This window comes from Monodon monoceros, unplaced genomic scaffold (assembly GCF_005190385.1).
Source record: "Monodon monoceros isolate NGI ecotype Baffin Bay Population unplaced genomic scaffold, NGI_Narwhal_1 Super_Scaffold_13, whole genome shotgun sequence".
NCBI classification, from domain to species: domain Eukaryota; kingdom Metazoa; phylum Chordata; class Mammalia; order Artiodactyla; family Monodontidae; genus Monodon; species Monodon monoceros.
This window is the reverse complement of record NW_021703769.1, coordinates 85,735,585-85,758,554: the sequence shown is the minus strand read 5'-3', so window position 1 is coordinate 85,758,554 and position 22,970 is coordinate 85,735,585. Positions and strand designations below refer to the sequence as shown.

Here is a 22,970-nt window from a genome sequence, read left to right as displayed (position 1 = left end):
AGCCCCCTGGACTCCTCTGACCCTCTCGGTGGACCTCAGAGCCGCCGAAGACAGGGCCTGGGCGATCCCGGGTGTGAGAGCCCCCCCCGTGGGATCAGGAGAGGTGCTGTCGAGCACCAAGCAGACACCAGGTCGGGGGTCATCTCCAGCTCCTCTAAGATTCAGCAATTGTGCTCCTTGGTATTTACCCACAGGGTCAGGTTGAAAGCTCACGTCCACGTGAAAACCTGCACGAGGGTGCTTAGAGCAGCTTTATTCATAGCTGTCAAAACCTGGGAGCAACCAAGGTGTCCTTCAGCAGGTGACGGATAAATAAACTGGTTCATCCAGACCAGCACTAAAAAGAAATGAGCCATCAAGCCCTGAAAAGCCACGGAAGAAACTTACACGCGTACCACCGAGTGACAGGCGCCAGTGAGGAAAGGCTTCGGGCTGTGTGCTTCCAACTACGTGGCATTCCGGAAAAGGCAAAACTAGGGAGACAGTGAAAAGACTGAGCGTTGGGGCGTGGAGGGGGCGACCAGGTGAGCAGAGGTGGCTTCTACAGCAGGGAAACTACTCTGTGTGATACGGCAACAACCGACTTGGCCGTATGCGTTTGTCCAAACCCACAGAACGTACAAGCACCCAGAGTGAGCCCTACCACGGTGGACCTTGGGTGACTGTGAAATGTCCATGCAGGTTCATCGATCGTGAGAGATGCACCACCTGGCGGGGGTGTTGGTAGTAGGGGAGGCTGTGCCTGTGGTGGGGGGGGAGGGGCTGGTGGGAAATCTCGGCACCTTCCCATCCACTTTGTTATGAACCCAAAACTGCCCTTAAAAAATAGTCTCTAAATAAAAAGAACTCCTCTGAGATCCAGATACCTCTCATTACTGGTGACCCGGCTGGCACGGAGGACAGAGGTCCGAGTCGGCTGGGACCAGTGGACACGGGTGCAGTGTGGCTCCCAGCCCAGCCTGGCTTCTGGAAAAGCGTTCCTTCTGGTTCAGTCCAGAAGGAAAGTTTATCTTCCTGCTACTTTCTGGACCAAGACTGCCGTCCTTTGATATTGACCGTGGCCAGGGGCACTGCTCTCACTCCCTGGACGGGGAGGGTCTGGCACCGACCACGGAAACCCAACAGCAATTAACGGAGACGGAGACCACACTCACCCTGCGCAGGTGCCGACCAGACTCATCACCTCCTGGCGGGGCCCCCGAGGCTGAGCCGTGAGGTCTGCCGCCCGTCGGGCGGAGGGCCAGGGTGAGCCCCTCAGACTGGTTCTCGAGCAAGGGAGGGTCCCAGGACGGGAGCAAACCCACCAGGCCCGTGGGAGGCCCCTCGGGAGCCGGAGCCTCAGGGCGGGATGGCTGTGGGCGTCTGGCTCACAGGGAAGCTTGGGCAGCTGGACGAGATGTCCCTGACCTTGCAGGGGACACAGGGTGGACGTCCAAACTCCTTGTCCAGAGCGGAGGGTGTGTGTGGTCCTGCTGCCCCGAAGTTGGCACCGCCCCCCGCCCCCACTCAGCCCCCAGCACCCCGCCTCCCACCACACCTGGCGCCCCTGGCCTCGTGCCCAGTGTTCCTCTGGATGCCCTTCCCCTTCCCCGACCTTCTCCGTTTGGAGGACTCCTACTCATACGTCAATACCCAACACACCGCCACCCGGGGTCACTGCTCCACCTCCCTGGCCTTCCCTTCTCCATGTGGGACCCAGGGCCAGTCTGTGGCAAGGGGTGTGGGGGCTCTCCCTCCCCTGCAAAGTCACAGCAAACTGCCCAGCGGCGGCCGTCGCTCCCCCACCCCCCTCCCCCAGTACACTGAGCCTCGGCCTGGCACACGGTGGGGGCACGGACGGGCTGAGTCACAGATGGCTGTGACCTCGGATCCGTGCACTGTGGCCTGCAGCGGTCTCCGTAAAAGTTCCCGAGGCGACGGCGAACTTGGAACACCCTTGAGACGTGAGTGGCGCAGCATCAACGAGGAAAGCCCCCGGGCAATGGCAGAGACGAAGGGGTTGCTTTGCAGTCGCTTCAACATTGTGGACATTCATAGAAGTGATTTGCAAAGAGAGGAGATGATATATCCAAGCTCACGTTTCCATGGCAATGCCTCCAGCTGTGCAGCCTGCCTGGGAGCTGGCGGGGAGGGAACCCGCTCTTGTCCAGCTGCCCCCAGGCCCCGAAGGTTCTGCCAGGTGTGGAATCTGGCCACGGGGAGGGTTGCAGCAGAGGGGACCTGAGACCCAGGCCTGGCCCCACCCACGTCCTCTTCCCAGGGTCTTCCTGGAGGGAGAGGAGGTCCAGGAAGTAACCTGAGTCTGCAAGCCTCACAGGACTTGGCACGTTCTCCACGCGTCTGGCCCCTCCCTGCCAGCCCCACACGCCCTCTCTCCCTGGGGGAGGCCCACCAGGGTCTGTCCTGCCAGATGCAGCCGGGAACGCCCGCAGGTCCCACTGCTGGCGGCCGAGAGCTCCTCGGGCTACAGGGCGTTTCAGGCTTCAGTAACTAGAAGAGGTTCCGAGAACAGCCAGGCCACCTACGGCCCCCCGGGCTGCTGCAGGTCAGGTCCTGAGGGGCCAGGGATGCTTGGGCCCCTGGGAAGACCCACTGGTGCTTTCTGTTCTCACGTCTGTGAGGCCCCAGGTTGACAACCGCAGGTCTGCCCTGGTCGGCTGAGAACATGCTCCAAGAGCTTTGGGGGTCAGGTGTCCGAGGGGCTGGCAGCGCCCACAGCTTCAGAGACAGCTGGTGTGAGCACACAGAGCTCAGAGACAAGGAGCCCCCTGCCAGGAGGCTTGGCACGGAGACCCTGGGGTCACGCGAGCCCAGCTCTGCCAGCCCCGCCTGGCTCCCAGAGGCCAGCACGTGATGTTAGGGACTCATCAGGCATCTGCAGGAGCCGTTTCTCACGTCTGTGCAGGTGCGGGTCTCTGCCAGCGCCTCCACACCTGGGGAAACAGCTCCCAGAGCAGCCTGTCACTGGCCCCAGGCTGTGCTCACCCGCATCCACCCAGGAGAGCAGAGGGATGGACTAAGGTCCAGCCAAGGGCGGGGGCCCGGGGCAACCCGCGCTCCCACTCCCCTAGATGAGGCCTTGGCGCGGCCTGAGGTCCACAGCGGGGGAGCGGGACCCGGCCGGTCCACGCGCAGGGAGCCGGGGGCCCGGCACCAAGGCCAGCGTGGCCTCCACAGGTGTTGCTTCCACAGAGAAAGGGCAGCACCAGGCCTGCCAGCCACGGGAAGCCGCGAGCCAGGGTCCCGCAGCCCCGCTCCGCTCGCAGGGCCAGCACTCGCAGCAGGAGCCCCAGGCCCCGCCCCCTGCAGCTCTGGGGCCTCGGAGCAGCCGGGCCCCTACATCCACCTGAGCAGAGGCCTGAGCGTTCCAGAAGGGTCGGAAGGCAGTGGTACTGGTCAGGGCTCTCCGGAGAAAGAGGACCAACGGCCTGTGCACTTGGGCAAAGATTTACGTTAGGGAATCTGCTCACACGACCGTGGGGCTGACGTGCAAACTCTGCAGGCAGGCCGGCAGGGAAGAGTGGGTGCCGGGACTCGGTCCAAAGGCCAAGGCCAGCTGCGGGGAATCCCTCTTCCTGGGGGACCTCGGCCCTCTTCTTCTTAAGGAGGCCTTCAACTGATTGGAGGAGGCCCACGCTCACCACAGAGGTCAGGGGCTCCACCCAAGGTCAACTGACATCGGTGTCAACCGCATTTGAGAAGCACCTTCACAGAAACACCTGGAGACCCGCGTTGGACCAAACATCTGTGTCCTGAGGCCTGGCCGAGTCGACCCGTGAAATCAGCCCTCACAGCGGGTCCTGGGACCTGGGCCCCTTCCCGGCGCATCTGCAGGGGAAACGTCCTTTCCTGTCCAGCTGTCGGCTTCGTGGGTGTCACGAGAACATGGGGCGGACGATGTGCTGAAACATATACATGTGCAAGCAGCCTGTTCGAGGGAATCTACACAGATCTTCCCGCCACGTCCTCTAAAGGCCACGTCGGCTCATCCCTTGGTAGTCTTGGGAGAGAACACGGCTGTGGGGCGGACACCACACCCCCTTCAGATGCGGCCGGTGACCACTTCTGGCCCCATGGGAAACAGTGGCTTGAGGCTGCAGAGGTCTCTGCGGCTGCATTTCAGTTCTGAGCGTGTGATGCCTGTGAACCCTGAGGCACCACCGTGACTTACCCAATTTGGTGGACCACAGAGGAAAAGGGAAGAAAATCCAAGTTGCCAAGGAAACCACTTTGAATACATTTTACGATGTTGTGAGAACTGTACCTTCCAAGGGGGCTGGGTTACACTCTGGGCCGTACTATCGCTGTTACTGTGACTCTGCCCCCACTGCCACCCCCTCGGTCAGCGTCGGGGGGACACTCGGCCACAAAGCCGAACTCCCTCAACAGAACCAGCAGTGTCCCCGTCCCCGAACCGCTCTCCCAAGGCCCTCCTCAGACAGCTTTTGTGGCAGGAGGCGTCAGGAGCCCCTGGAGAGAGTCCCCACCCCACCCATCACCATCTCCTGGTGATTCTACAAGGAACACGCTGCCCATAACACAAACCACACAGTCGTGGCGCCAGGTTCGCCCCCGAAGACAATCACGGAACTCGGCTCTGACGGCCTTTAATGGATGAGCTAGAGCAACGTCCAGCCCCAGAGCAGCAGAGAAGACGCAGACAGACACCCCCGGCCCAAAGGGCGTCAGTGGAAGGGCGAGGAGGTAGGGACACGCAGGAAACACAGGAAGCAATGTGCACACCACTCACACTGCTCTAGAGAAGTGCAGGATGCTCGGACACACACGTGCACACGTGCACACGCACGCTCATGCCCACACTGAGGGGCCAGCACTCCCAGAGCCAAAGGGCGGGTCCAGAGCAGGGATGCAGGGGCAAGACACGGCCGCGTCTGGGACCCACTACCTGCCATCGGCGTGTCCCTGGGGAATGACCCCACAGGTGAGGTCAGACTGCACAGCCGTGGGGCTCACATTCAAAGCTCCCATTGTCACAGTCCCTGTAAGCTCTGTGAGGAACCCCGCTGACCCGTCTTTCACATGGCTTCACAATTTTTCTACCCGTGGCCTTGGCCCCAGAGAATAACGGACGACTGTCTGTGTTGGCCAGAGCTGCTCACTCCCTGGGCCTCAAAACCGAGGCTGCAAACTCAATGGCCTGCAAGTGTGTGCAGAGCCCGCCGGGGATGCAAGGGGGCAGGGTGAGGACTGGGGCAAAGTGGGGAGCGTGTCACACCCGGGGCAGCCGCCTCTTGGGTCCAGCCGGCTGCAGCCAGGCAGGGATGCAGATCCAAAGTGGCCAGATCCAGACGTTCAAGAAGAAGAGATCCAGGTTTTCATGTAAAATATCTGATTTTTATTTTATTTTATTTTATTTTTTGGCTGCATTGGGTCTTGGTTGCTGGGCACGGGCTTTCTCTAGTTGCAGCGAGCGGGGGCTACTCATCGTTGCGGTGCACGGGCTTCTCATTGCGGTGGCTTCTCTTGTTGCGGAGCACAGGCTTCAGGCACGCGGGTTTCAGTAGTTGTGGCTTGCTGGCTCTAGAGTGCAGGCTCAGTAGTTGTGGCTTGCTGGCTCTAGAGCGCAGGCTCAGTAGTTGTGGCGCACAGGCTTCGTTGCTCCGCAGCACGTGGGATCTTCCCGGACTAGAGCTCAAACCCGTGTCCCCTGCATTGGCAGGCGGATTCTTTTTTTTTAGCATCTTTATTGAAGTATAACTGCTTTACAATGGTGTGTTAGTTTCTGCTTTATAACAAAGTGGATCAGCTATACATATACGTATATCCCCATGTTTACTCCCTCTTGCGTCTCCCTCCCTCCCACCCTCCCTATCCCACCCCTCTAGGTGGTCACAAAGCACCGAGCTGATCTCCCTATGCTATGCGGCTGCTTCCCACTAGCTATCTGTTTTACATTTGGTAGTGTATATATGTCCATGCCACTCTCTCACTCTGTCACAGCTTACCCTTCCCCCTCCCCGTGTCCTCAAGTCCATTCTCTAGTAGGTCTGCATCTGGGCAGGCATATTCTTAACCACTGTGCCACTAGGGAAGTCCCCTGATTTTTAAATAGTGACAATTAATTCAAATGCTTTTTTTAAAAAAACACGGTGCAGGCCAGTGCAAACCCCAACACCCCTTGTGTCCGACGGCAGGCTCAGTTGCATTTGGAGAGCGTGAGCAACTTTCTGCTGGAACGTCCTCCAGAAACCATGAGCCAGACACTGGCTACCTTCGCAGGAGGATCTGAGATAAAAAACACAGACCTCGAGGGACCACAGTTCCCTCAAAGTCCTGAGAGTAAAGCCCCGGAAATGTTCTGAGTCAAGCTGTAACTTTCACCCCAGCGGCTTGCTTCTGGGGAGAGCAGGCGTGAGCCTTTGAGATGACTTCTCTGAGGTCACGGCCGGGGCGGGAGCTGAAACGCAGGGTTTGCGGCCTCTCAGGTCTACGGAGGGGAGACCTGGCTGGCAGGAATCATAATTTGTTCTGTCTGTGGTTTTTCCCCTTTCTTTCAGGAAACATTGTTGAATGAGTCACCCACCCCAGGACAGGAATGCTGCCTGTGGGTGGATCCCTCAGCAGGGTTCCTGCAGAAGCACCCCCAGCCCTGGGTCTCAGGTGGGAACCACGTCCATCATTCGGCTGCAACCCCAAGGGCCCTCCCGCCCCAGGCTCAGTGCCGAGATGTGGACCGGTAGGTAACAAAGGTCCCGGTTCCCAAGCGCACACTGTAAAGCTCTGTGCTAGAGCCACCAGGACCCTCCTGAGGTGGTTCTCCTGCTGACCCCACAGCCTTCCAGATCTTTCCTGCATGATCAGCAGGCAGGTGGCGGGAAGAACCACAGGCATGCCCTCCTAGGGGGGGCTGCTGCGGGAGCCCAGAAAAAGTCCCCACAGAACTCGCGGGTCACAGGGCGGGACTTTGTTTGTGGACTGAGGCACAGAGGCGGGCAGGCGCCAGCCAGCAGGACCCGGAGCATCCTCGCCGACAGCAGCAGCCTGGGAAGTCACTTCTGTTGTTTTAAACCAAGAAAGTGGCTCCAAGTCCGGCGATGTCGGCCAAATGTCACCAGGGGTTGAGCCTTTGTCACTTCCTTTCTGTGCACCAATCCCAAGGCTGGCACCACTCTCTCTGGACAGCACAGTGACCCCCTCTGCGGCTGCGGCCGCGACCAGAGCGGGCTTTCAGACTCGAGCCACCCCAGCCTCTGCCGCGCTGAAGGCTCCTGTTCTCCGACGGCAAAACGCGCAGCTGGAGCGTGTGCTTTCCCGGGCAGGCAACATAAATTCTTCCCGCCAGGAGGGCCAGGGAAGTAGGAAGTGAGCCAAACTCACATAGTTTTGGGTCTGTGTCATGGAGAGGGTCCCATGGCGAGGCGGCCCCGGGGACCGTATCCTAGGCACAGCCCCAGGCGGGGGGGACACAGCGGTCATGCAGCTGCTCACCCCCATCAGTGACAGGCTGAGCATGGCGGCTTCGGGTTACGGCCCAGAGCCAGCTGTCGCGCTGGTGGGGGATGGAGGAGGGAACAGTGACTCACGCGGGTCCAGGTGGAGAAATCTGGCGCCAATCTTCCAAATTAAACTTTTAACTGGAGACCACTGATATTCACACGCAGTTGTAAGAAGCAGTACAGAGAGATCCCACGTGCCCTCAACTCACACATCTCCCCCAAGAGGATGCACTCGTCACGCCGGGTTCCGGCTCAGGGCGCCCCCCACACCCCGGCCGTGTCCCGATCCCCACATTCACCTTCACACCTGGTGTGCTCAGTCCGTGCAATGTCTGCACACGTGTGGGCTCGGGCACCCGACCCACTTCCTCAGAGGAGATCCCGCGATTCTCAAGGGCGAGGATACCCAGTGGGAGGCCTGTCCGCATGCAGGATGAAGGTGGTGGGGGAACGGAGCACGGGGATCAGGGATGCTGGTCCCCAGGGGAGGGGCACGTGCAGACCGGGCGTCCCCCACTCCCGGGCGGCCCTCCTCGGCTGGGGACCACGCAGAGCCCTCCCCACGCCCAAGGCGGACTCACCTCTGTGATGATGAAGAAGTCGTCCCCAGGCTCCCCCTGGACCACGATCTTCTCTCCGTCCTCAAACTGGACGGGCTCCAGTGCGTCAGCCACAGTCAGACGCTCCCACTTCTCCAGGGACTCTGCAGCAGGGGACACGGGGGCGTGGGGGTCACGGGGGCCAGGGAGGGTCGGGGGGTCAGCTCCCCACCCCAGACAATCTAAGAAAACACCCACATGGCCAGCCCCAGGGTGATGAGGCTTTGCTCCATCACAGGATGAACAAAACAGAAAGCAGATTTCTGTGCAGGAGGCCCGGGTATTTTCACAAGTGAGTTGGGCCCAGGGTGTACACGGCTCAGCAGGGGGACAGGGCTTCAGAACTGGGAGCGATTCTAACCTACATCACAGGTTTAACGTAGATGACAGGCACTGGACGTTGAGTCCAAGTTAACTCAGGATGAAATGCCTTTGTTATCTTCAGAAGAACAGAGCTGCCTATATTTTTGCAAACAGTATAATCACAGCTCAGCACTAGGGCTACCAAGGGGTTTAAATCATTCAGAGGTCGAAGCAATTCCCTGTTCATAAGACACCATTCAGTGCCATTCAAAGAGCATACAACTGTATTTACGTGGCTAGAGGTGTAGTATACCTTCCATTATTTTGGGTCAAAATACTTCATTCCAATGGCAAGTTTACTTTGATACTTGCAAATTCTGTATATCTTTCCACCCTTTCTCACGCCTTCCCTTCCCCGTCACTATCCACCCCTAGCCCTCAGGAAGGAAAAAAATAACAGCGTGCTCCTTTTATAAGAAATTAATGATTGCCTGATTAACTGTTTCTCTTTTGGCCGAAGAAACTTTTCCGGCCTCCGCTTATCAGCTGTGCGATGTAGGTCAGCCGCTGAAAGTACAAAGCGACACGTTTATTTTAGATCTCCAGTAGGAGGGGGATTTCTCTGCTTGAAAACTCCTGCCAGGGCCACACGCTGAAAAGGACACGCTTTTGACCAACCCCGGGGCTGGAGCAGATTCTGGAGCCGCTGCCAGCACGCTGGTCCAGCAGCCTCCATACCGGACGGGAGCTGCCCCGTGACCCAGACCCCGGGCACCCTCAGGAGGCCGGCATGGCGGCGAAGACGCAGGTGACTTTGGAGGGTCACGGTTGGTGCCGAGGTGGAAGCTGGTGCTGGTAAACGTGTGACTGCTGCTTGGTTTCCTTCCAGGGCGATGAGAGGCATTTGATTTTACAGCCTTGGGCTTAGGAAGTTCTCGTCCTCCTGTTTGAGCGGTGGGTTTTTCTATCGGATTTGAGACCTGGAACCCCAGTCCCGAGGTCGGAGAGTCAGAGCTTCCACCCTCAGCAGCGTAAATCCCAGGACGGAACTGCTGGAAGAGACGGAGATCGGGGCGATTCCTTGGCCCTGATTTCTGAAGCGGAAGCTTTGGGGGCATTTTTACTGCGTTCAGATCCCTGGGTCCCAGGTGTGGACGGTCAGCTCAGGTGGGAAATCAGTGACTGGCCAGGTGGGGCCACTCCCAGCGCTGCCCTTCTGGAGGGGGGTCTCAACGCTGCCAGGGAAAGTGGCGGACACCCCGCAGAAGAGACACAGAAGGCAGCCCTCAGTCAGCGGCGGCCAAGGGGCAGGCACACCCACCCGGAACAGACTGGCCTCGGGGCCGACGCTTCGGGAGAATGCGGACCCTCGGGCCCTGCCTCACGGCCGCTGCCGCCCAGCCCTAAGCCTGACCCCGGCTCCCCTCCCAGGAGACCCCCCTTTTCCTGCCTGCTTTTCCCCTTGAAATAGGGTCAGGGCAGGCCCCCTGAGCTGCCTCTACTACCTCCCTGGAGCAGGGGGGCCGGGAGGGACGAGCCGGGTGGGCAGCCATCCTGTAGCAAGTGCATCTCCACATCCGTCCCCCAGGCCTGCGCCGTGTCCTCTGCCGGGGCACCTGACCCCGTTGCTGCCCGGCTGCCCCCCACCTTCCCCCCACCCCCTCACACCACCCCCATGTCAGCAACTCCAAGCAGTCGTGTCCTTCTTTTTGTAATTTGGAAAAAAAATAATCGGAAAAGTAGAATGAACAACACAGCCAGCATCTGTCCTGAATGAAGTTACAGGACTACTTGGTCATGTTTGCTTCAGAGCTGCTCCTACAGACACATCATGTTAATGATAAAACCGCGTCCCTTTGTCTCAATTCGAGTTCTCTCTCCTTCCGCAGAGGCTGTGACTATTAAGGATTTGGTGGATATATTTTTTTTAAATCTTAAAGGGTTTGGTGAGTTTCCACCCCATAGGTGGTCTTACACCTTTACTGTAACATAGCTTCATACACATGACCCAGCGTTGCCAAAATCATGCAGAGACGCACCGCCATCTGCACCATCTCGTGTCCGAGATCCGTGTTGACACGTGTCGACACGCGGAGGCCTAGTCCACGCGCTTTACTGGAGTATAAACCTGTACCCCACAGACACCCGGGCGCGAGGACCCTCCTGCGATGACAGGTTTTAGGTTGTTTCTACTTTCTTGTCATTGTAGGAATTGCTGAAATGACCATCCATGTTCGTGTCTCTTTTTTCATTAACCATGTTTTTAATTGAAGTACAGTTGTGATAGTTTCAGGTGTATAGCAAATTGATTCAGTTTTATATATGTATATATATACATATTATATATATACGTGTATATATAAAAAATGTGTGTGTATATATATACACACACATTATATATATATACACATTATATATATATATACATATATATATATATCCTTTTTCAGATTCTTTTCCCTTATAGGTTATTACGAGATACTGGATATAGTTCCCTGTGCTTTCCAGTAGGACCTTGCTGCTTATCTATTTTATATACAATGGTGTGTATCTGCTGATCCCAAACTCCTAATTTATCCCCCACCTTCCCCTTTGGTGACCATAAGTTTGTCTTCTGTGTCTGTGAGTCTCTTTCTGTTTCGTAAGTAAGTTCATTTGCACCATTTTTCTTAGATTCCACACATAAGTGATACCATATGGTATTTTTCTTTCTGACTTACTTGCTTAGTATGACAATCTCTAGGTCCATCCGTGTTGCTGCAAATGACATCATTTCATTCCTTTTTACGGCTGAGTAATATTCCACTGTATACATGTACCACATCTTCTGTATCCATTCATCTGTCCACGGACATTTAGGTTGTTTCCGTGTCTTGGCTGTTGTGAATGGTGCTGCTGTGAACATAGGGGTGCACGTATCTTCTTGAATCATAGCCTTTTCTGGATATGTGCCCAGGACTGGGATTGCTGGATCATATGGTAGCTCTATTTTTAGTTTTTCGAGGAACCTCCATACCGTTTTCCCTAGTAGCTGCACCAACTTACGTTCCCAACAACAGTGTAGGAGGGTTCCCTTTTCTCCACACCCTGTCCAGCATTTGTTATTTGTAGACTTTTTGATGATGGCCATCCTGACCAGTGTGAGGTGGTACCTCATTGTAATTTTGATTTGCATTTCTCTAATAATTAGCAATGTTGTCTTTCCATGTGCCTGTTGGCCATCTGTATATCTTCGTTGGAGAAATGTCTATTTAGGTCTTCTGTCCATTTTTTGAATGGGTTGTTTTTTTGATATTGAGCTGTATAAGCAGTTTGTTTATTTTGGAAATTAATCCCTCGTCAGTAGTATCACTTCCAAATATTTTCTCCCAGTCCGTAGGTCGTCTTTCCGTTTTGTTTATGGTTTCCTTTGCTGTGCAGAAGCTTTTAAGTTTAATTAGGTCCCATTTGTTTATTCTTGTTTTTTATTTCCATTACTCTAGAAGACAGAGCCACAAAGATCTTGCTGTGATTTACGTCAAAGAGTGTCCTGCCTATGTTTTCCTCTAGGAGTTTTATACTGTCTGGTCTTACATTTAGGTCGTTAATCCATTTTGAGGGTTTTTTTGTGTGTGATGTTAGGGAGTGTTCTAACTTCATTCTTTTCCATGCAGCCGTCCAGCTTTCCCAGCATCACTTATTGAAGAGGCTGTCTTTTCTCCATTGTATATTCTTGTCTCCTTGACGCCTCTGCACCCACGAAAGTGCACCTGCTTCTTCTCCTTCTCACTCCAAAGGTTCTTAGAAAAGGAGGCTAAGCCTCACGCACCACCTGCACCCAGAAGTCCAGCCTGGGGTTTTTAAGGCTGTGATGTTCCCGCAGGAACTCCTGCTGGACGGTTATTTCCCGCGGTTCCCAGGGCCTTAGCACTTAGACGTCACTCACTCTCCCAAGCGGGTCCACTCCCTGTCCTTAAGGGGAGCTGCTAGACACACACTGATTCATATTCCCACTGATTAAAATGACATAAAATTAAAATTCTCAAGTGTTCCACACGGATACGGAACACCTGCATCACTGCCAAAAGTCCTACTGGGAAGGTTGGTCCAGAATGATACGTCGTTGTCGTGTATGTCAAAGCAACTTCAAAACGCTGAAAATCTTCTGCTGGAGAGAACCTGTTGACACTCCCGACGGTCAATGGAAATGTGGCCGACGTGTCTCTCAGATCCCAGGATGAGAAAAGCGGGGGGCACACGAGAACCCCCATGGAGGAAAACCCAAACAGGTCAGGAAAGACGCTCAACACAGCTCCAAATGGACCAACGTGGAGAGAATGGCGTTGATGGTAGAGAGACAGACATGCAAAGCACGGATGGATGGAGGGCAGACACTGTGTGTGTGTGTGTGTGTGTGTGTGTGTGTGTGTGTGTGTGTTCGTGGGCACGTACATGCCTGCATACACGATGCATCTGTGTGTACATGTGTGTGTGTGGGCGCACTGCACAGGTGTGAGCACACATGTGTGTCCCAAACTTGCAGGGCATGTGGAAATGGCTGGGCCGCAGCCCCGGGCAGCCAGGTCGGGGGCACGCACCCAGGATGGAGACCTTGCTGAGAAACTCCTCGTACACCCTGCGCTTCCTCAGCGTGCTGCCCTGTGGGAGGGGAAGACACAGAGAAGCAGGTGTTCAGAAGGGCTTCCTGCCCCAACCCCTTCCACATTCCCAAATTCCCCAGGTGACTCTGAACTCCTAAAAGGAGACCCCAGAAGCCCCTCGAACAAGCAAGGGCCTGAATGGCGGCCGCCGTTCACGGCCCAGACCTCCCCGCACCTCCCCCTCCGGGGTCTCCGTCCTAATCGCACACGTGAGGTTGGGCCTCATCCAGACCCACGGGATGGGGGGAGCCAGGAGGCCTGAACCTCGAGCGGGTTCAGAAGCCCCGGGTTCAAATCCCACCCCTCACTCCGTATCCGCATGCCCCGAGCCAGCTCCCCCTCTCTGAGCCTCAGTTTCCTCATCTGGACGATGGGGTATCTTAATTCCTGTCCCACAGGATTCTGTGAAAGTTACGCGAGCAGACATCGGTCAGCTGACATGGTGTGAGGACCTCGGCACCGCCCCCCCGACCCGGCCTCAGACTCCCCGTCGGCTCTGCGTGGCTCAGGGCCAGACCAGCGTTAAAGAGGCTGCGAGTCTCAAATCTGGAATCCTGGAGGTTCTCCCTGCCTCCCTCACAGAAGCGCAGACACCCCAGGGCCCCTCCATCCGGGGCTGGGACCCAAGACCACATGGTAACTGGACCAACAGGGTGTAGACGGAGCTCCTGCACCGCGGCTGGCGGCCACGGAGGGGACACGGCGTCCTGGCGGTCAGGGACAGAACCTAGGAGTCTTGGGGCCCTGTGTGTCCGCCTGCGGCGGGTCTAGACGCCTGCGGTGGTGGCACGCGCAGCTCAGCTCAGCCCCCAGCCGAGCCGAGCCGTCTCAGACCCCGCCGGCCTCGAGAAAGGCGTTTCTTTTGAAAGATAATTTATATTCCCGCTGACCTCCCAGCAGCTACGCCCACCCGCTGGAATGCAGGCGTGTTTGCCCAGGAACCCTAGACATTAAAGCTCGGCACAACTGGCCCATCCATCTCCCGCCGCAGGATGACAGCTGGAGGTGGCCACCCGGGACCCTCGGGCAAGGAGATCCGCCTCCAAGACTGACCAAGGCGCCTCCCGTTGGAGGCTTTCCTCCTGGGATGAGACGGACGGGGAGGCAGGGCCGGGAGCCCCGCTGTCGGCTCATGCATCACGCAGGTGTCTGGGGCGCCGGCCCGTCACCTTGGGGGGCTTTGCAGCGCATCTGCCGGCAGCCCCAAGGTGGGCTTTGTGCCTGGTGAGGCTGGCCCTACGTACAACTCCCGTCACAGGTACGGGGCCTGCCCAAGGCCACACTGAGGGAAGGAGCCAGCGGGGCCTGGAACCCTCGTCCTCATGGATGCTTGCAGAGGACCCACGCTGGTGGCGGGGGGCACGGGGCCTGGTCCGGCTCAGCTCCGCCCATCTCCCTGGTTCCTGCAGCCTCGGTTTCCACATCTCTGTGCTGGGGGTCCCGTCGGGCCGACTTTGAGGAAAAGAGACCGCAGAGAAAGACCATCTACGTCCCACCACAGCACTGGCCACTCACGTGCCCCTCCCCCCCCGCAGGGCAGTAGAGCGGCGCCCTCACCTGACGTGCCCTCACCTGACCCGGGACAGATGGATGGGGATGCATGGGCAGGGCAGGGAGGGGAAGACAGCACTTCCTGACCTCCCACCTCACCGCCAGCAGCGGGGCCTGGAACCTCACTTCGGGCCGCTTGTAGCTGGAGACACGGCCCTGCCCCCAGCCCCGACCCACTGGCGCAGGCGTGAGGCCAGCCCGGAACCCCGATGCCCAACGTGAGGCTCCTTCTGTTGCACCTTCCACTGCACCCCGCTGTCCCCAGGGAAGCGTTCTGTCCTAAGACTGGAACCTAAAATGTCTGCGAAATCCAGGCCCCCACCGCCCCCCAGGCCCCACCTGCGTGGACTGAGCCGGCCCCAAGGACGGGCTGGGGACCTGGGTCCCAGCAGACAGCAGGGCTCTGGCCATAGCACACACACCCCTGGGTACAGAGTGCTCACAGCGGGCCTGCCCCCGGGCCGCAGCTCGGGGGAGGGTGCGAACCCGCCAGGCGGAGGAGGGATCTGCGTCGGGTAAGCTGACCCTTCGACCTGGACCAGCCACTCCAAACGCCCTTTCCCCTTACGTGTTCAGTCCTGACCGGCCCTGCAGCCATGAACTGAAGCACACACGTGCACACACACACACCCCGCCCCAGCTCCCACGAGAAGGGGGTCCCAGGCTCCTGCTGCCCCACTTCATGGATGGGAGCCAGGGGCCCAAGCAGGTGGGGTGGGAGCTCAGCGCTGCGGCTCAGGACCTGGTTCCGGGGGTCTCGGGACCCCCAGGCAAGTGGGGCTCTGGAGACCCCAGCCCAGACTCCACAACAGGATTTTGCACTCATCAATCCCCACTTGGGGTCTCACGTAAGATTCAGGGTGAACGAAAGGTACTGAAGCTTGAAAGAATGAAGTCCGGGGTCGCTGGCCCCTGCCTGGGGGCCCGGAGGGGGTCGAGCCCCCGTCCTGCTCAGAGGCGGCGCACGTGGCTGGCCTCGCCAAGCTCCATCCGTCCATCCGTCTGTCTGTCTGTCTGTAGCACGTGGAGCAGCGGAGCCTCTCAGGTCCGATGTTCTGGGATTCAGAGGTGGGTGGCCCTCTCCCCGGAGACACTACCAGCCTCCATCCCGCGTCCCCCACGCGTGTCCAGCTCAGGGTCCAGTCGTCGCACGATGGGCGCATTCGAGTCCGCCCAAGCCACGGGCTGATGCAGCAATGGACGCCGTCCACGGACACTCCCTTCCGAGTGGGCCACACTGTCATTTTCTTCCCAAGACGCAGGGGCTCTGTAGGCTCCCAGCACAGCCGCGGCTATTCTTAGTGCCCAGGGATCCAGAATTAAAACAGAGGAAGCGCCAGCTGCCTCGGTGGTTTGGGAACTTCCCTGAATGTACTGTTCCAGCCACAAAAATCCCACAGCCAAGGACGACTCCGACTCAGCGTGGACGATGGCGGAGAAACAATGGCTTATGCAACGGGCCAGGTGCATCCAGAGGAGACAGGGAGGGGGAGGGTGCCTGGGGCGCCTCCCCCCACAGACAGTGATCTCTCCCGGAGAAAACAGGAATGGGCAGGTTTAAGACCAAAGAGCGGGAGCCGCATTCCACGAGGACTCACCTCACAGGGCAGGGCAGGGCAGTGCCTCCCCCAGTGGACGACCCCGAGTGCACAGACGACGAGCCGCACGAAGCAGATGCCCCCAGGACTGAACTGACCCCTCCCTGCATCACGAAGGACCAGGAGCTACAGCGGAGCCAGGACGGCAGCCGGCAATCCTTTCTCCCTCGTTCTCCTCTGGAGGGGCCCCCGGGGCAGGACCGGCTCTCCAGGCTCAGCTGGGACTGAGCTCACAGAGCCTGTCCTAAACGTCCCAGACCTTCCCCAGGCCTCCCCCAGAGCATCCCAAACCACAGCCCGCACCCCAGAAACTGCACCGCCCAGGCTGGCCTTCAGGCGACAACCAAGGCCCAAAGGGCACCTGGCAGTGGCACGTCCAGCCCCGGGGTCTCCCAGCAATGTGCTCACCTGGGTCACCTCCCTCCAGGCCGTCGGGACTCCTCGGATCCCAGGCCCACAGGGGCGGCCTTTGAGCAAACACCATCGCCAGCCCCTGGGGGCTGCCCTCAGGAATGAGCCCACCCCCACCCAGGTCCTCCAGCACCACCCCTGACCAGCAGAAAAGCGCCTGGCCCAGCGGTCACCACCGGCGAGCACGGACAGCCAAGGAGTGTGACTTCCGCGAGGACGGGGCACTCAGCTCCCAGGGGCCTCTGCCCAGAGACCTGCGGCCAGACCAGAGTGGCCAGCCAGGACCTCCCTCCACCCCTCCCAAGTCGGGACTCTCTCCACTCTCACCCAGAAGGCCCCCAAGTGCCAGGGCATCACCGGGTCCAGGGCGGCTCCTGCCACTTCTCTGCCCACAATCCTGCCAGGGCTCCCGGTGCACTCAGAGTCCGAGTCCAGGCCCCCGCCCCACCCACCACAGGATCCCAGCATCCTCACTGTCTCCCCACTGGTCCACGAACAGGCCAGCCAGGCCTGCACCTCAGGGCCCTTGCACTGGCTGTTTCTACTGCCCAAACACTCTCCCCGTGGACAGCAAAGGGCTCCCTGCTCCGGGCCTCTGCTCGACACCACCTCGTCACAAAAGGGGTCTCAGGGAGGGGGGCCTCAGGGCTTTCTTTAAAACATCAGCCCCCCGCCCCCACCTCTGCCCCTCTCTGCTCTATCATTCTCCGTGGAAACTGTCAACAGGAGGTATATGTTTGCTCCGTCATCTCCTCCAGCGTGTCAGCCTCCCAGTCCCCTGACGGGTCCCAGCACCGAGAACCCAGCAGTGCATGTGCAGGACGGACACTCAGCAGGCACGGGAAGATCCCGCCTCTTCTGCCTGGGAGGGGCCTTCTCGGCGCACAGGCTCATCTCCGGAGCCTTCCGTGAACACCTGCTCCGTTGCTCCCGAGAGCCCCACGGCGAGCCTCCACAGGTGTGCGCACCTACACCCACACCATGCCAACTAAGAGAGGAGCTGGCTGCATGTGAGAAAACCTAAAATGACAGTCCCCAAGTAAGGAATCCTAGAGGCCAGCAGCCTGCCCGGTACTGCGGTCCCACTGTGCTCCCAGAGGCCAGGCTCCTCTCAGTGATTCGCTCCACCACCTTGGGGAACGTCACCTCATGGTCAAGAATGGCAGTTGGAACTCCAGCCATCACAACCACATTCCAGACAGTTGCAAGGAGAATGGGGGAGGAAAGCAAAAGGGGCTTTCCCAGCTGTCTGCCTGCCTTTGGGTAACTTTCCTGAACCCCCTCCCGACACTCGCCACCCATCGCATCCCTACTTATGGCCCCCACCTGGACACAACCAGGGTTCCCGCGAGATGCTTGGTGGGCATCAGACTCGGCTGGCTGCCCTCCCAGCCCTGGCGAAGCCTCCAGGCAGGCACCACTCACTCACCATGAGGATGCGCCGGTAGCTGTCCCGGTCGATGCCCCAGAGCTTGAGGTCCGTCTTGGCCTTCACAGTCGCCGCCCTGGGGGTGCCGTAGATGAGGGCCAGCTCCCCGAAGCTGCCGCCTTCACTGATGCTGGTCACCCACTCTCCGTTCACATACACCTTGGGGGAACAGGGGGACAGTGTCATGGGGGCTGGGGCCACCCACCCTCTGTCCACATACACCTCCGGGTGACAGAGGGACAGAGTCACGGGGTCTGGGGCCACCCACCCTCCGTCCACATACACCTTTGGGGGACAGAGGGACAGCGTCACGGGGACCTGGGGTTACACTGCTGCTTCCTGCGCAGGGAGCCCTCCGTTCCATCCCCCAGGAAGGCACAAGGCTGCTGCAGCCCCCAGATCCCTTGCAGGCGGGCAGAACTCGGCACTGCCCTGCCCAGGCCCAGGATCGGCCAAGGCGCCTGCCTCACGCCCAGCCCTACCCAGAGCCGAGGCTGGACGGGCACAAAGGCGGAGGCCCTCAGCGGTCAGTGCAGACGAGACTGGCCAGGCCCCAGCTGGACGCACTGCTGCGGCTCCCGGTCCGCAGGAGAGCGAGTCCCACCACCTCCCAGGTCGGCCTGCGACTCAGCTCCTCACAGACTAGAGGTGGGCTGTGCACCTGGGCCTCAGGCTCCCTGACTGCACACCAGCGAGTCACCCCTGCCATGGCGCTCTCGCCCCACCCGTGCGGGCCCCTCCACTTCGTTCACAGACAGCCCTCCCTGCCGTTCCTGCTGCCTGAGGCTCCAGGGAGCAGCCCGGCCCCTGGCCCACCTCCACCGGCAGGCCCCACGGCCAGGAAGAAGCCAGGCTCCCCGGGCCTCCCCAGGGCCTCCGCTCCCCGCGGGCAGCACCCAAGTGCCCGGGCCTGCGGTCAATGGGGAGCGGAGGCTGGCGCCGAGGGCCGAGCCCAGAAGGCGGACAAGATTCCCTTTCAGCCTGGGAGGGCGGCGCCCGCCGCACAGTGTCCCTACTATCCAGGGACCGCACGTCCGCATCCTGCAAGAATGGCCCGGATTGTTTATTATACAGATTCGCTTACTATAAATTAACACAACCACTGTTCATTCCCTCGATGTCAATGAGCTTAAAGAATGGTTCCCATTGGCAAAAAGCATGCATGTCGGGAAAGAATGGATTGCGATGAATCATGGAAGCAATTCTTATGGAATCAATGACTCATTATCCTGATAATAACTGAGGCACAGAATTGTCAGCCTGCGGGGCACCACGCAGGTGATAACGGAGTCCGGTGTGAGCAAGCCTGGGGAGCAGTGGCCGGCCTGCCCACAAGGTGTCAGGGGAATGGAGATGACAGTTTACAGAGCGACCCGGGGCCTGCGCCTCTGTCCCCGCGAGCCCCTGCCCGCCCAGTGAGCCTGCATGACGCCCCTGCCGGGTGTCGGGGAGAAGAGACGCCAGCTTCCACTCAGCAAGGCCCTCGAGGAATCAGGGCGACGCCCATCCTTCCCACGAGGCAGGGAGTGTGTCCGCCCAGCTGTGCCCCGAGATGCTCCCCCCAACAGAGAGCACCCCCAGAGCCGCCACCTGTGGTTTTCTCAAAGGGGACCAGAGTCTGTGGAGGGGCAGTCACGGTGACCCAGGCTCAGCCGGGCTGGCACCAGCTCCCCTCGCAGCTGGTCCTCCGTTCACAGGGCTTGTATGTTTGTAAAATCCTCTCTGCGTGGATACAACTCTCAAACCTTAACCTGTACGACCCTAAGCGTGCAGCGCAGTGAGTCTCCCCACCACTCAGGTCAGGGCGCGGGACGTTTCCAGGTGCCAGGAACTCCCGGCGCCCCTCGAGGGCTCAGGTGCCTTCAGATGACCGCGGTGCGGCTGAAAGGAACCCCAGCACGTCCTTCTGTGCCAGGCGAGTCTGAGCGCTGGGTCCAGTCCGTCCGTTCTCACTGCCGCACCGCTACTCCCCAGGCTGTGGGTGACGGACGCCGTCTAGTTTCAGCTCTGAATCCGAAGGGGGCCTCGAACCTTCTCGCGTGTGACTAAACGCCCTCACTCTCGTGGGTGATGCAGGGGGTGGGGGTGGCACTGGTGGCGTCACGGGGGTATCCGCGCGATCTGCTGAACGCCATCTCCCCAGGCTGCACCAGCCGGCCCTCCCCTGGCGCCCGCGCCTGCTCCCTCGGTGCGGGGACACCACAGTGACGTGGGCTCAGAGGACCACGGATCTCGGGTTGGGAGCCTCGCCGGACATACGGAGCCTGGGGAGGGTGTGCAGCCTCCTGGCTCCCACCTCAGGGGGAGAAGGAACCACCTCCTCGGATGGCTGCCGGGGGGCAGGCCACCCCCACCACCCGCCAAATAGCACAGGGTCCCCCAGGGAGCAGGGTAGGTGGCTTAGGAGAGGCACCAGCAGCGGCGGCACCTCCACTTCCGCAGGGCACACAGGACCAAGGGCACCTGGGCCGGAGCGCGTCACCAGGGGGCCATGAGGACCCTTCCTCACCGAGGTCCCGACAGCGTCCTCAGAGGCGTCAGAGAAGAGCATTGTGCAGAGCCGAGGCCGGGCAGGGCCGCCCCTCGGAGCACAAAGGGCCATCCTTCTCGGACACTGGCCTCTGTCACCACGGCCGCACAGTGCCCGGCCCCACCCCAGCTGGCACGCAAAGGGGCTACTTCGTGCTTTGTTTCATTTTTGTTTTTCCTTCTTTTAAAGAGAAGTGGTGGGAGGCCCTACTGGGCTATGTCTGTGCTCCCGCCGCTGCCTCGGCTTCTCCGGCTGAGCCCAGAGCTCCCGCCCCGCTGATCTTCGTTCATTCGCTCACTCGCTGTCACCCCCGTGTCACCCCCAGCAACCTGGGTGTCCGGCATGCTCTACCTGCTGGGTTCAGTGGTTTGGAGCGTGTGGATTCCTGTTCACCGAGACTTACCGGCCGACCGGTCGGTGCTCACCACACTAGCGTTATGACATGGAAACAAGCACAGGCCCAGAAGAGAAGGGAAGGCGGAGCCATAGTCCAGACCGTGCAGAGAGGGCTTCTGAAGAGGTGACTTCGAGCCCAGCCTGAGGGGCCCCCTGAAAAGACCAGGGGGAAGAGATCTGAGGCGGGGGAACAGGACGAGCCAAGGCCCTGAGGCAGGACTGAACTCGGAGGGCACTGGATGCAGCAAGACCACACAGGGAGATGTTCGTCTCAGGACCAGAAGGTTCCAGCACGGCTGAGGCCAGGTTCACATCTGGGAGGCTCCCCCTGCTGCAGCTGGAGCCCAGCTCAGGGCGGCGGGAGGGGAGCAGGGAGGAGCGAGGGGCGTCCCAGAAACACAGCCTTCGACCACGTTACTCAACAGGTGGTGTGCGGACCAGGTGCACAGCACCACCTGGGAACCTGCGGAAACCCAGGTGCACGCCCCCCTCCCCACCCAACCCCCGACAACGACCGACTGAATCAGACCCCCAGGGGTGCAGCCCAGAGGCCAGGACCTCAGCAGGTGATGCTGACGCCCGCCCACGACGGACCAGCTCTGATTCGACTTTGGAAGGAGGTGGAGACGGTGATTGATTGGGTCGAAAGCACAAGAATCTGCTTAGTGAGACCCCAGAAGCAGCATCACAGGTAGCACTGCGTTCCCATCAAGGGGGACTTGAGATGGGGACCTCGGCCCCGCCAAAGCAGACGAGCAGCTGGGAACGCCAGGGGGGCCGCCTCCCCGCCTGCCCCCAAACCCGGGACACTTCGGTTCAACACTCGACTCCACAGAAAACAGAAATTCAATTGAAATAACTGTTGGGTGAGTGGAGACAGAATCACTCACTGAGTTATCCACTACACTGGATGGGGGGGTCCTGCGGCCTCAGCCCCCCTGCCCCCCGCAGCCACTTCCCACGCAACCCGGAGCCGCCCGGGCAAGGAAGCGAGTAGGGCGTGCCAGCCGCTGTTGTTTTTGGTTTCACAGATGGTGAGAAAAAGCTAATGGCCCAGCTCCCAGGCTCCGGCCACAAAGAGACGGGGCGTCCAAGCAGGTGAGTCTGTGCAGGTGAGTCCAGGTATGTCGGCTGCGCTTCTCAGGTAAACCCGGTTCCGAGCCTCAACCCTCTTTAACCCAAAACACCTGGGGAAAGTCGACTGTCTGGTTTTGCTTGAGAGGCAACTCCTCCCAGAGACTCCCTCCCAGCTCCCTGTCTGTGGTGCCCGGGTCACGTGGACCAGCCCCATGGGGTCAGCAGCCACTCCTCAGGGGTGGCCAGCCGCCAGCCAGATTCCCTCCTCGGAACCCGCCACACCTGGGCCTCCTCCCGCCCTCCCCTCACAGACATCACGCTCTCCGAGGTCCCACAAGGCAGGGTCCCATCAGGATCCCAATCCACGTCTGAAGCGCCACTTACTTCCGGGGTGACCACGTGCCCCGTCAAGGGCCCGCTGTGGGGTGTGCACGAGGACCGGTCCCCTCCCCGAGCTGTCATCACATTACCACCACCACACAGGGGGCTCTGGGTCACCTGTCCGTGATTCCAGAGCAGGCTCTGGCCACAGTAGGGCCACCAGGACCTCTGCAGGGAACCAACAGGGGTGCTGGGCCCCCAGACACACCCTGTGGGTGAGATGCTGCAGGAAAGCTTCACAGCCGGCTCGGGGCCATGGCCACCCAGCGCCCAGGAAGTGGCCGGTCAGCAGAGAGAGCCTGAGAGGACGCCCAGGTCCCTGCACAGCCCGTCGTCCACAGCAGCACGGCTCAGGGTGGCAGCCACAAAGGCGAGCACGACAGGTAAACGGATAAACAAGACGTGGGCCATCCATGCAGTGTAATGTGACTCAGCCTTAAAAAGGGAGGAAACTCTGACACTTGCTACAACATGGATGAACCCTGAGGACGTGATGGTCAGTGAGATGAGCCAGATCCAGGACAGATCCTGTGTGGTTCCACTTCTGAGGTCCCTGGAGGCGTCAGGGTCACAGAGACGGCAAGAGAGGGTGGGGGCC

The 22,970-nt window shown here is 59.5% G+C and overlaps 1 protein-coding gene across 14 annotated transcripts in view; it reads right to left on the bottom strand.

Moving 5' to 3' along the window:
- PRKAR1B (protein kinase cAMP-dependent type I regulatory subunit beta) overlaps nt 1–22,970 on the bottom strand; it is a 91,676-nt gene that overhangs the window by 6,728 nt on the left and 61,978 nt on the right. For 9 of the 14 annotated variants that reach the window (XM_029220250.1, XM_029220254.1, XM_029220252.1 and 6 more), the window contains 3 exons: nt 17,989–18,147; nt 12,937–12,997; nt 8,039–8,160 (listed from right to left, as the gene is read on the bottom strand). In XM_029220250.1, coding sequence (XP_029076083.1) covers nt 8,039–8,160; nt 12,937–12,997; nt 17,989–18,147 — 342 coding nt within the window. Of the gene's footprint in view, nt 1–220; nt 474–3,708; nt 3,903–6,977; nt 7,606–7,699; nt 7,876–8,038; nt 8,161–12,936; nt 12,998–17,988; nt 18,148–22,970 lie in introns of those variants that run through there. The other 5 variants (XR_003793102.1, XM_029220263.1, XM_029220264.1 and 2 more) reach the window with 5 other exon arrangements.